Here is a 20,072-nt window from a genome sequence, read left to right as displayed (position 1 = left end):
AACACCCCCAGGGGGAGGCCATGGGGAGTTTGAGTTTTGGAAACAGAAAACATTTATTTGGGGTCCTAAATATATTAAATCCTGGGTGGGATCAACCAGGGTTGTGTGTTGTTTTAGCCAGAAACGCCAGAGAGCTTGTGAGGCTGGTGAGTCCCCACCAGGGCAGGGAGGTGAGTGTCCCCAGGAGGATAGATCATCTTGGGACATGAAGTACTGGCCCCTGGATAGGAGTGGTGACGAAAGGGACAGAAGCAGTGCTCATTTGAAGGTATAAATTGGGATCCATTTGTTAACAGAGTTGCCGGACGCTGGACATACAGGCTCAGCTGTGAGGTGCAAGTGTATTTTTGTCAGTCTTTTAGCCACTGTTTTCTTGTGGTAGAAAGTCTGACAGGTCTTTTAAAGAAGTGGTTCTCAAACTCCCTTGTAGGGCCCTGGGTGTGGAGGTGGGTGAGTTGGGGGAGGGCAGCTGGGAAGCAAGAGACCCCAGGGCTCTGGCTCCTGCGTCGTTCCCTGCACATGTGCTTTTTTTTTTTTTTAACAGCTTTGTTGAGGTATAATTCACATACCAAACAACTCACGCGAAGGGTATAATTCAATAGCTTTTAATATATTCATAGAGTTGTGCAGCCCTCACCACATTAGCAGGTGAGCTTTTATCTGATTGCTTTTCTATTGTATTTGAAGGAGAAAAAGATTCTGCCACTAAAATCAGGTTTGAAATAACTGTTATAATCTTGCTGTGGTTAAGAACCTTTTGTGAAGAGGCTGTGATTTTCAAGTTCTATTTTAAACCCCAATGAGAATCAGGAAATAAATTTGGTATCTAAGACTGATGGGGTAAAACCCATAGCAACCATTCACTTTTTTCACAGGAGGGACATTTAGAGCCTCATTCAGCGTTTTTTTAAAGTCCTTTTGCACAGTTCTAACATGGTCAGAGAAAATTAGAATGGTGAGTGGGGCTGCAGGAAGACCCATGGATGCAGCTGAAATAGGCCCAGTGGTCCAGGATCGGGAGAGGTCTCTAATTAGCACATGTTCCTACTTGGTGTAGGAACAGGTCATCGACACAGCCCAGCTGTCCCTGAAGGCATTAAAGTGGGGCATGAGGCAGTGATTGACATTCAGGCTAACGATCGAAGTTAAAGAAGCAGGGTCATCGTAGCGAAGTGTTCATCAGAAACGGTTGAAGATTTGGAAGTTGGGGTCAGAATGGGGTGAGCATTTGCTGATCCTTGTAAAGACTTCATGTGTCTGGCACACTGTAAGTGCTCAATAAACATCCTGTCCGTTTTTCTTTGGAAAGGCCATGCTGTAAAATCTCCTTCTCTGTTGAGGTCAGATAAACGAAGCATTCACAGACCGTTCCCACTTGTTAATTTGAAGGGTACCTTCTCAGCTGGGCTAGTTTGGGGGTGAAGACATCAACAGCAGCGCACGAATGTTCTCCGAAGGGGATTCACACTTCCCTGCCGGAGGACGGGGCTAATTAGATTATTTCCAGTTGACAAACTTGGTTTTCCACCTTGGAACACATGTTTCTTGCCTCTCCTCTCTTCACAGGATGTGTTCCTGATTCGAGGTGAAACCATGAAGAGAAGATAAAACAAATAATAATGCTTTTCCGCAATCGCTTTGTGCTGCTGCTGGCCCTGGCTGCGCTGCTGGCCTTCGTGAGCCTCAGCCTCCAGTTCTGTGAGTGTGGCTGGGCTGGCGGGTCCTGGAGGCGGGGGGAAGTGCTTCTCTCTGAAATAGAAGGCCCCATGGGGAGGAAGCACATAGGTCCCAAAGCCTTTGTTCTTTCAATGAACAGTGAGGTTTCAAACAACCCAGTCTTTTTATTGTCGGCCCTAGCGGTGGGTGGCTGTGATTCTGTGCCTGTGAGGAACAAGGGCAGTCACTAAGCCTCGTGACTCATTTTTGGCTTCTCCCTGGATTCCTAAACTGCCTGGTTATTCCTGGATCTTTAGTTCAGGTTCCCAAGGCGAAGACAGTGAGTGGTCAGCTCGTGTCCTCGTGCCAGGTCACACAGCAGAGGTGCCTGGCCCACCAGTTGGTTCTTTGGGGGTTGGGTGTCCGTTATTAGGGAGGGTAGGGGGATTAGGTCCCAGTACCAAACTCAGCCCCTGGGCAGCAGGGACCGTGCATGGGAAACCCCACTTGGCGAGCACAGCTGAGGAAGCCAGTCCGTGGGCCTCACCACCTGTACTCTGCCCTTCACTGGGAGCCTGTGCTCAGGCTGGGCCCCAAATCTATGTGCCCCACTGCTCCCTGAGGGTGGTTGTCCTCAAATAACAGATCTGGTCTGGTACCTTCTTGGTTATAACCCTTCAGTGGTGGGTCTCCGGGAGGACCCCTGCCTCCCTGGGGCCCCTCTCTCACCTTGAACTTTACACCAGAGGCTTGTCGAGTGGCTTGGCATTCTCTCCACATCCAGGCTGTGCTCTGTGCCCAGATCCTGCCGGCCCCTCTGCCTGGACTGTCCTCCTCACCTCCCTTCCATCTTCTCCTCCACATGGTTCACTCAGCCCTTTCTTTTTCAGGAACGTCCCATGACTCCCTAACTGGGTCTGGGCTTCTTGGCTGTACATCCGGGGTGCCCTGAACCTGCTCCCCTCCTTACACTAGCCATGCGGTATCATACTTTTCAGTTCCTGTGTCTTTTCCATCTACAAGACTGTCTGCTCTTTGAGAGCAGGACCCACATCTGTTTCCCTCTTTATCACGGGAACCAGCACTGCCAACCACACAGGAGGTGTCTCAGGAATGTTTAAGAGAATGAATGAATCTACACCTGCTCTGGAAAGCAGGCTGACCCTAATTCCGTATCCTTCTGGTGCTGTGTACTTGAAGCCGAGAAGATATCTGGGCAATGCCGGCAATTGTGTTTTTGCTGCCACCTACCTGCCCTCCACTTTCCACCTCACTCCGATGGGTGGGAGACAAGAGCTTGGCCCCCATCACCGCCTGGGACATCTCTGTGAGGAGGTGGCCTTGCTGTCATTGTCTGCCTGACGGAAGGAAGGGCAGGTGGCTGCGAGAGCAGGGTGCTCTGAGTGTGCTGGGGGACGTGGGAAAGACTTGGCGTTTGGAATAAGTGGTTTGAAGGGAAGCGGCTTTGAGCAAGTTTCTCCGCTTCACCTCCAATTTGTGGCATATTCCATGCACACATCTAGTGCATATGACAGGCACTTGAAACAGTAAAGAGAATTAAAAATACTGACTTTGTCCTCCAGAATAGGGAAAGAGGTCCAGAGAAGATACTTGTTTAAAGTTTAAAGATACTCCAGATGGTTAATAAACTGTTTTAAAAAAAAAGAATCTTTTCCAGAAAGTGTGTTAGGACTGTCATTCATTTACTTGTTTATAACTTTTCATTAAAAACTTTCCATCCTGTCACTGGAGAGGCAGGATGTTACAGTCAACCTTGATTGTTATTCTGAGACCCTGACAGGTTCTGAGACGTGAATGTGGGTTACTTGTGCTTGCTGCGTTTCTCTTGCATGGGGTGGTTTCGACATCACTGAATTGGCCTGTGTGTTTCGCTTATATAACTCTTCTGAAAGTACCTTCTGTTTTAGGAGAGCCACTTTTCAGCCGTACTGTTTTTCGGGAAAATTTTGCGGGTAAATTGGCCTGCCTGGGTCTGAGGTCTTTATTCTTGAATACATTGGAGTTCGGGAAGACATTAAGATATGAACATTCTGACTGCTCTGCTTCTAGGTAAACTGTAACTTTGGAATTTAACTATTTCCATGTGAAAATTGAGTTAAATTGCTTTATTTTTTAGTTGCTTTATTGGTTGCTAATTATTATGGTGTAAGAAACTGGACTAATTCGTAATACAAAGATGTCTGCTTAAGTAACACTTATATTTTCCTCCTTACCCTAAAATATACGGACTTTTTTCTTTACCGTTTCTTTTGACTTATTTTTGAATACCGGATTAGCACATATAATTGTTTTAGGTGATATATTTGAGGCAATCAAATAGAACTTGGTTTTCTCATGTTTTAAATGAACAATATTTTTTAATTTGTTTTCTGAAATGATTGTTTATTTTATTTTGTCTTGTTGATAGTTTTCTTTTTCTGATGTTCTGAATATGAGAAAGTTAAGACCCAGGTTACAATGAAAAAAATCAGGTTTAAAAAACATTTCTTCCTCTCAGTACAGAAAGTGTGTATGTGAACCCACATATATTTATTAAGTGCTTATGTGTGTTGGATATTTTTCTACACTGTTGGGGTAGAGGTGGTAGGTAAAGGATACAAAAAAGATTAAAATACAGTTCATAGTTTCTCAAACTACGTTTATTTTAAATGGTAGTAATGACTCCCTGTATGCTAGTAGACATTAATGAAAATCATTCATTTTGTGTTTTCAAGTCCTTGATGTTTTTGAGTTTGGAGATAGAGGGATTCTGAAATTCCCGATATTCAAATCGAAGAAGGGAACAAGTAAGGTATATATATCATTAGTTATTCTAGTTAAAATGTGTACAAGTGGAAAAATAACTTCTCAAATTGAGGGACTCCTTCAGTGCGACAGGAAAAGACCACTGGGTTATGAAAACCTGTGGATGATTCGTTATTTTGCTGCTTTTTCTGCTCGTTTGTAATCGTCCATTTTCCTGCTTTGACCCAGCCTTTCCTTCATGCTTAACCTGTGCTCATTTCACCACGTTCCAGCCACCATTCCCAAAATGGCAGCGCGGCAGGAGCTCAGCTCGCAGACCCTGGAACCACAGCCTTGGGTTTGAATGCCGCTCTGCCACTTAGCAGCTGTGTGCCCTCGGCAGGTGTGGCCTCCTGGAGCCTCTATTCCTTCTTCTGTAAAATGGAGTTCATTGTTGCTACTTTGAAACATTGGCATGAGAACGGAGATTTTGTGGGAAAACCCTTGGCTCGGGGAAGCACAGTCAATGTAAACAGTAGAGTCCTGTCATGATATATCATCACCAGAATCCAGGGCTCTTGGTGTCCCAAAGGCTGCTTCAGCCACTTGTGGAGAGAGCTTTTGAAACAGTATATCATGCATTTCTTTCTTTTTGATCAGAGTTCATTGGCCATGATAGGGGTCAGTCTACACTGGGCACCTGTATCTTGGGCAGGGCCCTGGTTGACCAGAGCAGGTTCCTAAGGGAGATGTCCAAGGCGGACTGGAGAGTCAGATCCCCAGGTAGAAGAGGGGAGGGTTAACCTGCCAAAGTGAAAGCCAGAGTGAAGGCTGTCTTCAATATCTGAAGAGCCCTATCTCTATCCAGTATCTGCAAGAGGAGTTAGACCAGCTCTGTGTGGCCTGGTGGCCAGGGAGACACATTTTAGTTAAGCATCAAGTGAAGCTTCCTGAATGTCATCGTCAGGCGGGGGTGGAGGCGGGCTGTGTGCACACCCTGGAGCATCGCTTTTTGAAGAATAGGACAGTAGGCAGGTCACAGGACCTGATCCCATTTAAAACCTCTTCAGACTCTGAGGTTTTGGGAATTTTATCTTTCCTTGTTGATCCAGTGCCATGAGTTTGCATAGCTTTGTCCTTCAGCAAACATTCCACCGTGTGCTGGGCCAGGGCTGGGCGTTTCATCTCCTAGGAGCCACAGGAGCTCTCTGTCTGGTGGAGGAGAATCCCGAACAGATACTTGGAACACAGTGTACAATATGCTAGGACAGGAAAGAGGCAGCCCCACGAGGAAGTGGGAAAGAACGTGGACTCCAGAGCCAGACTGCCTGGGTCGAGTCCCTGTCCTGCCACTTAACCAGCTATGTGAGCTCAGGCACGTTACCTACCCTCTCTGTGCCTCGGTTTCCTCATCTGTAAAATGGGGATAATGAGAGTTCCTATTTCATTGGGTCGGTAAAGGATATTTATAACACACCTAGAACAGTTCCTGGCACATAATAATCACTCTATGCACGTTTGTTAAATAAAATGAGAGATGACTCGTGACAGGGTGACATGGGCGGATGAAGGACAAGAAGCCAATCCAGCGTAGGAGGTCAGGGAAGACTCATTCCCAGAGGAGGTGACATCCGAGCTTCAGCCTTGAGGGATGAGTTGGAGTTGTCCAAAGAGGAAGCTGGGAAGGGCATTCCTGGCAGATGGAGGTGGGTGTGCAAAGGCAGGGCAGGAGAGAGCCGGACCAAGTTAGTCACCGGTGTGTAGCTGTGAAGGTGGACAAAGGCCCAGGCCACCTTCATCACCATGTTATATCCTGAAAGTATGGGGAGCCACTGAAGCAGGGAAGACAGCATATCATTAGATTTGTCTGGGAAAGACCACAGTCTGGTACAGTGTTTGCCAAAGAGTGGTCTCCTGAGCACCTTGATCAGAGTAGCCCCGGGCGTCTGTTAAAAGGCATGTTCCAAAAACAAAAAAAGAGCACATTTGTGCCCCTCCTCATAGAATCAGAATTGTGGGAGTAGAACTCCCTGGGGGTTCTAATGTACACAGAGTTTGGGTGCTGCCCATTTAGAGGCTGATAAAGAGAGGCTGATACTGAGAGACAACTCGGGGCCACTTTCCTCCTCCAGTTAAAGGCTGGGAGTGGCTCCGATGAAGGTGTTGGCCCTGAAAGGAAAGAGCAAAGCTGAGAGCATCAGGTGATTCTGTGGACTTTCAGCTAAACGATGGGGCGGTGCAGCGGGACCGGGGTGAAGAAAGAGAAGGGAAGGCTCTGCCACGCCGTGTAGGGCTCAGGTGGTTCAGTGGATGCTGCCTTCATTCATGCATCCACGCAGCCGCTCACACAGACGGCCCCTCCATCTGGCTTAAGTGTGCCGAAGGCCGAAGGAGGTACCCAGCGCACATTCTGGGAGGTCGACCATGTGGAGCTGTTGGCCCTGGATGAGGAGGCCCGGGGAGAGCCCTCTGAGCAAGCAGAGAATCAGGACAAGCCCCGGCAGCCGGGTGGGAGCGGAGCAGGGGGAAGAGCTGGGGCCTCAGCCTGCCGCTCTTCGAGGTCGGCTGTTGGCATTTGCAGCTGCAGCTCTTCGTGGGCCCCCCCGAAGGTCTGTGGCGTATGGTGGCGGGGATCTTGCTGAGGCACAAATGCGCGTAATCATAGCTGTGAGTGGGCACCTTGGGCTGGTCCTGCGTCCCGCCCTGCAAAGCTGTGGGGCTTTGTCATTCTCTCTTCTCTGTCCTGTGTACATTTTATGGAGGAAAGCGTGTGTCCGGGTGATGTGTGTAAATTTGGGGATTCATGAAGATCTTAATATGTTTTGGTGACAAAGGTTTGGGGATGCAACCCTTAGGATGTCCAAAAAACGAGAAATTTAAAATGAGGGCTTGCATTTTTAACCTAAGGGTTCATAGGTTCTAAATAAATTATTTAGTATTTTTTTAATTAATCTTGATCCTTTTCTTGGAGATTTATTTTCTTTGATTTCTGAGAGTTTTAATTTTGCTTTTTCTTTGAATGTTTCATGCCCAGCTACCACATAGAGTTAAATATCTTTGGGTAGGAAAAATTCTGTAGGTAAGTGACAAAATTAAGTCTGACAAATCAGCTTTTATCGTAACGTCTTGAGCTCATGTCACAGTTATTATTGGAGGAGGTGAGAGTATCATGTACCACGCAGGCCCTTCCACGAACTAAAAATGGGACACATTTATGTCCTTGGGTTCTTTCTAGTTTTCTTCCAGGGTGGGGACATTGTTTCTGTCTCTGTCTCTGTCTCTCTCTCTTTCTTTCTTTCTCCCCCCGCCCGCTTCCCGCTCTCTCCCTCACCCTCCCTCTCTCCCTCCCTTCCTTTCTTCCTTCTTTCCTTCCCTCCTTCCTTGTTTCTGATCTTAGAGAATTTCTCCTAAGCATAGACGGAGGACAGAGATGTATGCTCAGAGATGTTTATTGCATCACTGCTTATAAAAGGAAAAAGGGGTAGACAACCAAAGTGTCCAACAGGAAATACTGCTGCATCCGTTATACCATGTTTACATAGACCTGTCTGTATTGACTTGGAAGGTTGTCCATAATATATCTACTAAAAGGACATGTGGTACTTTTATGTGTGTGTGTGTGTGTGTGTGTGTGTGTGTGTAGTCAGCAATATTGATAAGAAGGGGAATCTCCCATTTTAGAGGAGAGGAAACTATCCAGGCTAGTTAGTAAAACTAGGAAGTGTTAGTAAAATGAGTCAGTGAATTCAGGAGAACATGTGCCAATCGCCAAGACTGTATGAAGAGAGAGACAGAGTAGGAAATGAAGCTGCAGGATGTTGGCATTGGAGCCCCCACTGAGTGGAGGTGAGCGAGGGATGCAGTGGGAGTCTGCCCAGGTGGACTTTGCACTGATCAGTGTGGGCCCCACTCCTGTTGTCTTGGCAACAGGGCTCCGAGCTGACGACATTAAACAAAAAAAACTTGAAGTGAGGTAAGTGGTCATCAGAGGCAGAGCCCTGTGATCTTGGTAGCGTCCCACCAGGGGGAAGGGGTTGGAGGGGGAGGTTTTTGAGACTGATCAGCAGTGGGGTCTTGGGGGACAGAATCTGAATCCCAAATAAGAAGGTGAAGTCAGGAATGCACACAGAGGGAGCTCTGGAACCGTCTCACCATCCTTCCTGCCAGTGTGGCCCCAGCACACGATGCCTCACTGGGGCCCAGCAGAGCCAGGCCGCCCGGAGTGGGAGGGACGGGGAGTTGGCCACAGTGCAGGGCCCTCTCTGAATTAACTGTTTTGGGCTCCAGCATCACCTCTTGCCCTCCCTGTCTCCCTCCCTCTTTTTCCTGTATCATCTGAGGGGCTGGACCCCACTGGCCAGAGGTTTTGCCTCTTGGGGAACCTGGAACCCCGCTCTGCTTCTCCCCAGTCTCAGGTATCTAGTAGGGAGTGAGATGGCCAGTCTTCACAGCATCCAGATGCCTGAGGCCCCCCTGCCCCCTGCAGTGCATGGTCTCTCACTGACGTGGCCTCCCCAAGGCTCTCTCACCCACCTGACCGCTCTTCCTTTTGACCCTTTTCACAGAAGCAAATGACCAGCCTTGACCCACCTTTCTGAGCAGTTGGTTTGGTGGCCTCAATGGGGTGCAGACCTTTGAGACACAAAACTTTTTGCTCTTGGGGAAGGTGGAACAATGTCCTTGGGCCATAGTGACCCTGTCACCATTCCCACCGGAGCAGGGACAGGAGAACAGTTTCACCTCTGGCAGGACATCCAGCCACACACACACTGCAGCATTCACTGTGGGTTCTCTGGGTGGGACGAATATGCATGACTCACTTCTTTTTATACCTTAGTATTGATGGCTATTTTAGGATGAACACGTGTTTACATGAATTGTGAAGATCCCTTTTCATTTTGTAAAAAAGAAAAAAATCTCTTCTCGAGGGTGTTGAAATTGGAAACCTATTTCCAGGTACACTGAGTTCTTAGCCTGAGTTCATGGACATCTGCGTCGTCTCACATGGTTTCAGGGGTGCTGTGAACCCCCAGAAATCAAATTTAAAAGTAAGTGTATGCAGTCCTTTTTCAGGGCTGAGGATCAGTAGCTCTTATGAGATTCTCAGAGGTAAGGTAGAGGGGATCCAGGCCCTGAGATGGTTAAGGATGTCTGAGGTTCTTTTCATAGCTCTTTTTGGGGGCCTGTCTTGAACGTCTCTCTGATTTCTAGTCTCTGTCATGATTTGGAGTCCTTGGTGCTTGCAGCATCTAACCCAAGGGACCCAGTTAGGTCAAGACCAGTTACCAGTGGTCCCATAGGAGTGTGAGGTTTCCTGGCCCCTCCAGGAGTCCGCAGCTGGGCTCAGGCTCAGGTCACGGTGGGTCTCCTGCCCCTGCACTCTGGCCGTCCTGTGGACTTGGGTCTCAGTTGTCAGACGGGGGTCAGGCAGGGAGGAGACAAGAGCTTGCAAACAGCCTAGGACAGGAATTGAGTCCTCAGCCGCACGAGGCCCACCCTGTTGGGGGCTCTGGTGGTGTAGTTCTGGTTTTTATTTGAGAATTACACACATTTTTATATTCAGTGCAGGCTGGAGACAGAAAGGGCATTCAAGACGCCTTAGTGGATTGAGGAACATAAAGGGAATTGTGGGAATTACCTGTCAGAGCAAATCATTGTTCTTTGGCAGGACAGTGAAGGAGAGAATTCAAGAGCCTTTTGGACTATTGGGAGGAAGAGATCGGAGACATCAGATGACGGGACTAGGGGTGTTTAACTTATGAGAAGGCACCATCTTGGATAAGCAGAATTGTTTAAGGGAGTTGTGGCCCCAGGGCTGACTGAGGACAGACTCGAGTGGCACAAGGAAGAGGTGACTGTAGTCCCCTAGGGAGGAGACCAGCCCGGGGCTGAGGTCCCAACAAGTGTGAGGCAGGCTGTGGAGCTAGGAAGGTGAAAAGCAGGTGCTGGGGCCACACGTCGGCCCCACCAGGTTCTTTGCCGGCACAGTCAGTGGTGAGACCTCTGGGGCAGCTGAGCGCAGAGCCGAGGAGACAGAGGTCAGCCAACACTTGCCCACCTGCCCTGGGACACCTGTGGATCCCTGACACCTGTCTGCAACCTGCCAGGGTGTCTATGTAATCAGAGGAAGAGCTGACAACTAAACAACAGCAGGATAACGAAACAACTAGGGCAGGGATGGCAGGAGGTGCGGGTTCCGAGGTCACCTGACTCCCTGTAAAACTGACTCTTCCACATGGAGAAGTTCTCTCTCCTGGAAAGGACCTTTATTGGCACAGTGGGCTAGTTGCCAGGTCCCATCCCTGGGGCCGTCAGGATAGCAAGGGGAGGGTCCTGGAGGAGGGGCATGACTGCGCCCACCACAGCACAGGATTGGCATGGGAGAGGAGCCACCCACAGAAGGGAAGGAGGGGCGGTGCTCTGACCCAGGCGTGGGCCCACGGTGCTCCATCAAAATCTGTAAAGGCCTGCATACAGCGGGTTCTTCAGGCTAGGGCTGCTGGGAGAAGGCCAGGAAGCAGGTGGATCCTTGTCCTCTGCCCTGGGCCAGAGCCCCGATATGGAGTGAGGAGCTGGAGGCTGTGGGCACCAGCTTAGTGCCCTGGAGGAGAGGCACTGGCCTGTCTTCGCGCAAGTCAGAGTGACTCCCAGGGAATGAGCTGGCTGCACACACCTGGCTGTAACATGACGCGCTGACTGTGTGCATCACTGAGCGTCTGGAAGTAACTAAGGGGGCCTGAGGCCCGAGGCCAGACGGGAAGGAGCTCTCTGCCTAGCGGCCTGTGCTAAGCCATGATCTGACCCTGACCCTGGACTCTGTTTCTCTCCTTTCCTCTCTTCCGTGGGGCCATCAATAGAATAAATAAAAATTAAAAGAAGCAAATCATCATTGGATGAAACATCTCTCTTCAGACATGCTCATAGCGTTGGCTGCTGAGCAGAGACTTGCTGATGGGCCGTATTTCACCTGAGGCTCTTCTTGAGCACTCTTGTGGTACTTCCCAGTATCTCCTTTATATCCGAGTCATTCCTGTATGATTCTGGCACCTGTACCCCCAAACCAACGACCAGGGTGTGCAGAGGCACCGTGACTGAGGGCATTTCCCTCTAAGGACCGTACGCCTTTCTGCTCCCTTCTTCTTATTTAATATTTTAACACCATCCCCAACTGGATTGTAAGCTCCTGCAGAAGGGCAGAGACCTTAGTCTTTTATTCTCTGAAGAATTCCCAGCAGGTTCTCAATAAATGTTGGATGGCTGGATGGGAGATGCATAAATACCCGGCCTGGCAGGTCAGCACCCCTGGCTTACAGGCTGTGGAACCTCAGGCCAGTCCCTTGACCTGCCTCTGCCTGAGGTCCATTGCCTGGCTGATGGTTGCTCTTCCTAGGATGAAGTCCAAGGCTGGAAAAAGCAGTGTGGGCCAGTTGGCTCGAATTCTAGTCACAGCTACAGGGATGTCTGCTAATGAGGCACATGGATCCATCCTCTGTACATTGGGGAGGGTGCGGGTGAGACGGGGAGGGCCTACGTGAAACAGCACCTGATTGTTTTACTCTGTGGTTCTAAGAAGTTTGCTAGTTGCTTTTACGAGTGAGGGGGCCCAAGGAACTGCTTTAGAGCTCATGTTCTCTGCCATTATTTGACATTGAGACCTCGTTGGCATCTTTTTGTACAAGAAGTTTTATGGATGTGAGGACAGGATGAAAATGACTGTAGGTGAGATGAGCAAGTAAAGCAGACATAAATGGGAGAGACTCATATCCACGGGGTGGCTTATGAAGTGTTCTCTTCTGCTGGGAAATCACACCACGAAGAAATTGCGTGCCCATTGGTGCTGAGTTAATTATCAATTAAAGGCGTCTCCTATTCTGTAATTCATGTTGGCCACAGTGATACTGTGGTCCCAGGGCACTCATCTAGGCTCATGGGGTTTTTTACACCTACATGATGAAACTTGTTATCCTTCCATCTCTTTGCCTGCCCACTGTTCCTTCTGACGCTCCCACAGTCCTTTTTTCTTCTGAGCTGCTGTCATCTGCGTGGGATCAGCAGAGTTCCTAATTGTCCTGAGGGCATCGGAGGAGCTGGGGAGGCCTGCCAGGAGAAGCAGTATCCTGCAGCGCTAGGCCCCAGGTGTGGAACCTGCTCCCCAGCCCCCGAGTCTGCCCCGCAGCCCGCTTTGAGATGAACAAGGCAAGCCCAGGACTCCTAATGGGCAAGTCAGGCAGCAGCCGGGGCAGAGGTGCCTCCAGCCCAGGTCTGCTCCTTTGCAGCCAACCTTTCCCCGGATCCCTGTGCATCAGCCCTGGTGGGACCAACTGGACCGGGCTTCAGAGGTATCTAGAGCCAGCCTGCTGCCTCTTGTCTGCTGTGTTTGTCCTCCCTCATCCTCCTCTCCTCTTCCCCGTGTTGCCAGCTTTATTTCTGCCTTTCAGTCCCAGCTTGGGTGTCTTCTCGAGGAAACCTGCTTGGATGATCCCCACCCCCCAGGCTGGTCAGGTAACTGCTTTCCCTTAGTGTTCCCACATGAGGATTCAAGAAGGTATTTCACCACAAGCATGGAGCACAGTGCCTGGCTCAGGGCAGACCTTTAATTCAACAAGTATTTATGGAGGGCCTTCCCTGTGCTGGTTGCTGGGGGAATATAAACTTGAAAGAGACATAGTTCTGGCCCTCTGGACATTTGGGTTGGCGAGTTGATAAACTGTGGACACCTCTGCTTACATGTACTGTAGTGTGAGCTAGGAGGGCAGCAAGAACCAGGTGGGCTCATAGAAGGGGGATGTCCAAACTACTTGGGGATTCGGGGTGGGCTTCCTGGAGGAGGTGACCCCTGGGATGAGTTATGGAGTTGGCCAGATCTGGGAAACAGAGGTTGGGGTGAGGTTAGAGGCATAAGCAAGAGGAGGGAAACATCCTGAAAAGCATCCTGTGGGAGTGGGGGCAGCTCTGAGCAGTTCAGGACAATGAGAACAAGGTAGGGGAGGGGACGCAGGGAGATGGAGCTGGGGAGACGTCTCACCCTGTGGCCTCTGTGCATCAGAACTTCCCCTGATTGTCTGGTATCTGGAGGACCCTTCAAAGGACCCCACATGGACTGATGCTGTGTCCTGGTGACTCAGGAAGGTGCAAAACAGTGGAAGGTAGTCTCAACAGCTAGTGGGCGAGGCTGACAGGCCCAGATGCCAGAGGAAGCAGCAGATAAAAACTTTCTGGATGGAAGGTTTCTTTACGTGTGACTTTCAAACCATTGCTTCCTTGAGTTGTGGGTGGTTCCTATCTTAGTCTGTTGGGCTGCTAAATAAAAATACCGTAAACTGGCTGGCTTATAAACAACAGAAGTTTATTTCTCACAGTCCTCAAGACTGGGAAGTCTAAGATCAAAGCACTGGCAGATTTGGTGTCTAGTGAGAGCCCACTTCCTAGAAGGCATCTTTTTGCTGTGACCTCACATGGCAGAAATGGGGGTGGGGGAGATCTTTGGGGTCTCTTTTATAAGGGCACTAATCTCATTCGTGAGGGCTCCACCTTCTTGACCATATCACTCCCAAAGGCCTCACCTCCAAATACCATCACCTTGGCAGTTAGGATTCAACATGTGAATCTGGGGGGACATAAACATTCAGCTTATAGCAGTTCCCAGGCGGCAGCCCCAACAAGCCTAACCCCGTGTGCTCTCAGATAAGCCAGCAAACTGTGGGGACTCTGGGATGTGCAGGGACCCATGCCCCTCTGTCCCTGTGTCACTCATATTATCATGTCTCCTTAGCTTCGCTTTTCCCTGGCCCAGACCCAAAGGGAGTGTGCCCACAGGCATGGCCAAGGGGCCAGAACCTGGTACCACTTTATAACAGAGCAGAGTCAAGGATTGAGGGGTGCCACACAGCCGGAAGGGCTGGGTCATTAACATACTGCCTTAGGACATCTACTTTTCATCATTCTCTTGATCTGGCACAAATCCTCCCATGGTAAATGACCTCTGGACATCGGAGCTATGTATTAGCAGTTCTGGGCCCTTCTAGCTGTTAGGAAGAAAGTGGCTCTAGGACCAATCAAAGGGCTAATTTGAGTTGGTGAAGGGCCAACTCTAGCTCTGTGGTGGTTGTTTTATCATAAGTAATGAATGAAAATATGCTTATTGAAAAAAAAGTATATCTAGACATTATAGAAATATACATATATTTCTATACCTATATAATATATAGGTATAGAATATATGTAACATATGCTTATTGTAAATCCATATCTACATATGTATGTGTGTGGATTTGTAAAACAATATAGACAGTTACAGAAAAACAAGTGAAAATACTTCTTCACACCCCATTCTACCCATTCCCCAAACGCATTGTGATGGATGTCCTTGTAGACATTTTTCTGTTCATTTACATAATAAGAGTGTATATTACATAATATTCATACATTTATGGTTAATTTTTTCTTTCCACAAAAAGGCTTATATAAATATCCAGTGACTTGGTTTATTCATTTCATTTATCTTTGATTCTTTTCCATTCTTTTTAACTGTGGCAGAATATTCCACTGTGGATGTAACATTCTGTTCTGCTGATGAAAGATATTTAGGTCATTTCCCTTTTTTTTTTTTTTGTTATTTACAGCGCTGCAGTGAATCTATTTGGCCATACATCTTGGTGATGGGAATTGATATCTTTGTCAAATAGATTCCAAGAGGTAGAATAATGGGGTCATGGATAAAGCACATGTAACATTTTAGTGGCAACTGCCAAATACTCCTTCCGAAAAGTCCTTCCAGTTTCCTCTCTCACCTGCAGTATATGGAAATGTAGGTTTCACACCCTTGCCAGTACTGATATTACTGTTAAAATGTGAATTTTTAGTCTGGTGGGGTGAGGGTGAATCATATCCTATTGTTTTATTTTATATTTCTTCAAGTATGTATAATGTTGAACATTTTTTCATGTGTTTATTGCCACTGGTATTTATTTTTCTATAATTAGCCTGCTTATATCCTTTATTGATTGTAGGAGATCTGTGCACTTTGGATATTAATAATTTGTAATATATGTTGCAAATATTTTCCTCCCAGTGGATTGCTTATCTTTTACTTTTGTTTATAACATCTGTTTGCCAAAGGGAAGTTTTAAATATTTACAGAAGAATTTGTAGGAGTAGCTAGGGAATTTAAGTGGATTTAGACTGGTGATTGGGCCCTGTTTTAGCTATTGTTCAAATGTATGCATATATATTGTATGATGATTAATAAGGCTTTTAGAAGTTAAATGATTCCTGGGCACACCTATTTCCGTGTATTTCCTCAGTTGGCGATGATAAAAATCCAACTATTATTATGTAGGGAGTTCCAAGTTGGGAACTCTTAGAAAGACTGGGGACCGCTGACCCAGAAGATGGACTTACATCTGCCTGTAAATAATTGATAAAGTGTATGGACCAGGACTCATTTCGTTGAAAGTAACAGAAACCCAACTCAAACTAGCTGAAATAAGAAGACGACTTTCTCGACTTACAGAACTGGAACATCTAATGGACACTTTAACCACATCTGGACCCAGGGGCTCAAAGGGTGGATGTCCTCAGGTCTTCCTTCCTCTTTCTCTCTGATAACTCTCTTCATTTGTTGGTCTGGCTTATCTCTACTTAGCCTCATTTTCTTCCACTGCAGAGGCTGCCCATGAGCGACAGATAGCTGGGGCAGCCCCAGATTTCCATTCTTAGAGATCAGCGTCCAGGAGAGAAGGAGCCCCTTTCCCCGTGTCTGTAGTGTACCTCTCTCAAGGAGGCAGGACGACGTGATTGACAGTTCAGCCGAACCACATGCGGGGGAAGGAGTGGTTCACCAACCGAAAGAGCAGTAGATGGACAAACAGAACAGACTGCAGGGCCCACCCATGATATCCAGCAGACAGTGGGCGAGAACCTGGTCTGGAGGCAGAGGGGTGAGCTTGAGATGGCTTTCCATCCACCATGTACACCTTGGGCAGCTGCCTCAACCTCCCCTTGGATCTGTGGCTCTCTGCTCTGTAAAATGGTCTCTTGAGGATTAATGAGCAGTTGCCTGTGCTTGGGCTCAAGGGCCCACAAAGTGCAAAGCAGATGATATTAAATGAGATACGTCAGACACCTGTCTAGCACTTTGTAGGCACTCAATAGGTGATGGTTTTCCTCCTTAGTATTTACCGGAATTCAGAGGGTGTTCAGAACGAAGTAATCGGGTTGCATGAAGTTAGTGTGTAAGTTCTTCCTTTACCACCATGGGTGAGGCCCCCTCTCTCTGGGGGGCCCACCTGGTGTTGCATAGATAATTATTTATAAGGAAAGGATAATGGCATTGAGAGAAAGAGGCAGGGCTTGGAGGGGGCTCAAGAAACAGTTGAAGCTGACTTTTTGCTACATTGAAGTCCAGCCTAATTCTGAGGGAGTCGATAGTCACGGTGAAAATCCAGCTGCCCTCTGGGCCCGTCTAGCTGGCCTGTGCACCCTATCCCCTACCCCTGCCCCCCGCCCAAGACCATGTGTGTCGTGACCTGCTTTGCTTTCTCTGCAGTCCACCTGATCCCAGTGTCGGCAGGCAAGAATGGAGTGACTAGCAAGAATCGAAAGAGGATCATGCCTGACCCGGTGACGGAGCCCCCCGTGATGGACCCCGTTTATGAAGCCCTTTTGTACTGCAACATTCCACGTGTGGCCGAGCGCAGCATGGAAGGTAGGCCTGGCTGCGCTGCCCAACGTGGTACCATCTTCAGGCAGCATCTAAGGAGCTAGACGGCTAGGGCCCAAATCTTGCAGTTGCCACTAGGCTGTGTCCTTGAATGAGTTTCCAGGTCTTAGTTTCCTTGTCTGTAAAATGGGCATAACTAGCAGTCCCTACTCACAGGGCTGCTGGGAGGATTAAGTGACCTCTCTGAGCAGCACGAGGCTCATGATTATCCCTCCACAAATGTTTGCCATCATCCTGATTATCAGTAAGACATCAGTGGGATGGAAAGGTGGCCTTGGCCGGCGCTAGGGTGTCATCCTCAGCTAACTCCTTTCCCGGGCGGGCTCTCTCCGGGCTTAGGACCTCCACAGCATGCCCTGCTGGTGTCTTGAAGTGAAAGTGTAGGAAAATATGATTTCTATGTTGAGTTTTGCTTTTTTGAAAGTGTATCAAAGAATGATGTTGAATATTTATCTGTTTGTGCCCTGCGGTGTTTTACAAGAGGGAGCTTTAAAGCAGAAGTCATTGTTTCCGGTACTTCTGTGGGCCTCCCCTAGTCTGTGGATGTGCGTGAGGCTACATGAATAGTCTTTTTTTTGCTTTACAATGTTGTGTTAGTTTCTGCTGCATAACAAAGTGAATCAGCTATATGTATACATATATCCCTATATCCCCTCCCTCTTGCGTCTCCCTCCCACCCTCCCTATCCCACCCCTCTAGGTGGTCACAAAGCACCGAGCTGATCTCCCTGTGCTATGTAGCCGCTTCCCACTAGCTAACTATTTTACATTTGGTAGTGTATATATGTCAGTGCCACTCTCTCACTTCGTCCCAGCTTACCCTTCCCCCTCCCCGTGTCCTCAAGTCCATTCTCTACGTCTGCATCTTTATTCCTGTCCTGCCCCTACGTTCTTCATGACCATTTTTTTTTTTTTTTTTAGATTCCATATATGTGTGTTAGCATACGGTATTTGTTTTTCTCTTTCTGACTTACTTCACTCTGTATGACAGTCTCTAGGTCCATCCACCTCACTACAAATAGCTCAGTTTCGTTCCTTTCTATGGCTGAGTAGTACTCCATTGTGTATGTGTACCACATCTTCTTTATCCATTACATGAATAGTCTTGCCCACGTTTCACTGGAGGTCAGTATGACCTTCACCCCCGCCGCACCCCAGAGCCTCCCCGTGACTTCCAGGGGGCTGGGGCGTAACCAGCCCTCTCACGTTCCTCTGCCCTGTGAGGCTAGTCAGAGGCCTCCCACGCAGCACAGCACCCTTCCACCATGGTCTGCGAGGTCCAAGGGATGGACATCTCCTGGGTGATAACCAGACAGTGTGCTTCTCTCTCGCAGGTCACGCTCCGCATCATTTTAAGCTGGTCTCAGTGCATGTGTTCATTCGACACGGGGACAGGTACCCACTGTATGTCATTCCCAAAACGAAGCGCCCGGAAATTGACTGCACTCTGGTGGCTAACAGGTAAATTGCGGTTTTCCTAAAAGTCATTTTCAAGAATCTGTTGCCTCTGTTGAAATCAAAAGGCTGACTGGAGAATTACAGAATCGGGGAGTGGCCTACACTTGTCCAGTGAGTACTGTTTGCCAGGAGTCTGATCTTCAGAACAATCCTGCAGGTGAATCCCATTTCACAGTTGAGAGGACAGAGGCCCAGAGAGGTGAGAACACCTGTCTAAGGCCACACAGCAGATAAACTGAGATTTGAGCCCAGGCCAGCCTGCTCTCTGCAGTCTCCCACCCTGCTGTTCTTCAGTTTGAGGAACAGCTGGGACGGGGTGCAGTGAGCACTGGGTTAGGAGTCCTCGGACCCTGGCGTGGCCATTCCGTTGAGGGGAGCAGGTCCGTCCCTTAGGCTCTCTGAGCCTCAGCCTTCTGTCTCTAAAATGGGGATGACGCTGCTGACCGGACAGGGATAGGGTGAGGAATAAGTGGGATGATAAGGAGGATGCACATTGCCAGCTGCAAAGCCACAACCGGAAGACATTTACTTCAACCTTTTCATTCTTCACCGGAGTAGAGACAGCCTGCCCTTGGTTGAGAGCCCTTACGATGAAAAATACTTGAAAAGAGAGTAGAAATTGTGCATGTGGACATGGCGTGGCTCTAAAATGAGAGGCACAGTTAGCAATAAAGTGATAGGCCAGGCCTCAGCAAATGTGTCAGGGGACGCGTAACCTCCCAAGCAGAGTTTACTGAATGAGGAGAGGAGGCGGGGGAAGAGCTCGGTGGGGATGACATTCTTTTGATGGAACGCCTTGGGTGCCAGCCTGCCCCGGGCAGCGCCAGCCTGGTGGAACCATGGATTGCCTCCCTGCAGCCAGGGCTGTCCCTTCACAGTGGACTGCAGTGTGGACCCGGGAATTCCAGGTTAACCCTTTGCATCTCAGCCTTCTTATTGTATAATATCAAGGGGAAGATGAAGTGAACCATTTTATGTAAAAACATCACGAAATGCCACGTGACTCTAGGCTTTCATTTCCTGCTGGAGGCCACGAACCTCGCAGCCTGGGGATTTACGTCTTCTTTTCTGTGTTCAGCAAGTACGGATGCATGTCCTTGTGTCCCATGGGCTGGGAAACACCCTGGATGGAGTCCAGCCCATGTCAGAGCACCGGGCGGTCCCTGGCTTTCTTCCTCGTCTCTAGCCCTCTGTGCTGGCCTTTCTGCTGGGACCCTCGGCCCCTGCCAACCACTGCCTGCCAGCCCCTCACCCTTCAGGCCTTTGCACCTGCCGTTTGGCTTGCTGGCCCCCTTCCAAAGCTCCTTCGAGGTCCCCTGAGATGGTACGCCTTCTAGGAGACCTCTCCCAGTGCGTTAGCAGGGATTCTCTGCTTGTATCAGACACCGCCACTGCCTCACTCAACCTGAAAAAGGGGGACGTACGGGAAGAATCTCAGAACAAAATACTTAACGACCAGACCTTAACTGGCTTAGGACTAGGCAAGGGTGGAG

General features: G+C 48.7%; 1 protein-coding gene across 11 annotated transcripts in view; it reads left to right on the top strand.

The window, feature by feature from the left end:
* Nucleotides 1-20,072, top strand: part of PXYLP1 (2-phosphoxylose phosphatase 1) — a 68,552-nt gene that overhangs the window by 35,121 nt on the left and 13,359 nt on the right. For 10 of the 11 annotated variants that reach the window (XM_061193620.1, XM_061193618.1, XM_061193613.1 and 7 more), the window contains 3 exons: nucleotides 1,567-1,698; nucleotides 16,949-17,107; nucleotides 18,456-18,582. In XM_061193620.1, coding sequence (XP_061049603.1) covers nucleotides 1,620-1,698; nucleotides 16,949-17,107; nucleotides 18,456-18,582 — 365 coding nt within the window. In that variant the 5' untranslated portion in view covers nucleotides 1,567-1,619. Of the gene's footprint in view, nucleotides 1-1,153; nucleotides 1,221-1,566; nucleotides 1,699-16,948; nucleotides 17,108-18,455; nucleotides 18,583-20,072 lie in introns of those variants that run through there. The other variant, XM_061193623.1, reaches the window with a different exon arrangement.

The sequence above is a fragment of the Eubalaena glacialis genome, chromosome 6, assembly GCF_028564815.1.
Source record: "Eubalaena glacialis isolate mEubGla1 chromosome 6, mEubGla1.1.hap2.+ XY, whole genome shotgun sequence".
Classification (NCBI taxonomy): domain Eukaryota; kingdom Metazoa; phylum Chordata; class Mammalia; order Artiodactyla; family Balaenidae; genus Eubalaena; species Eubalaena glacialis.
Note: the sequence above shows the minus strand (reverse complement) of the source record. Positions and strands in the feature narration are given on the sequence as shown.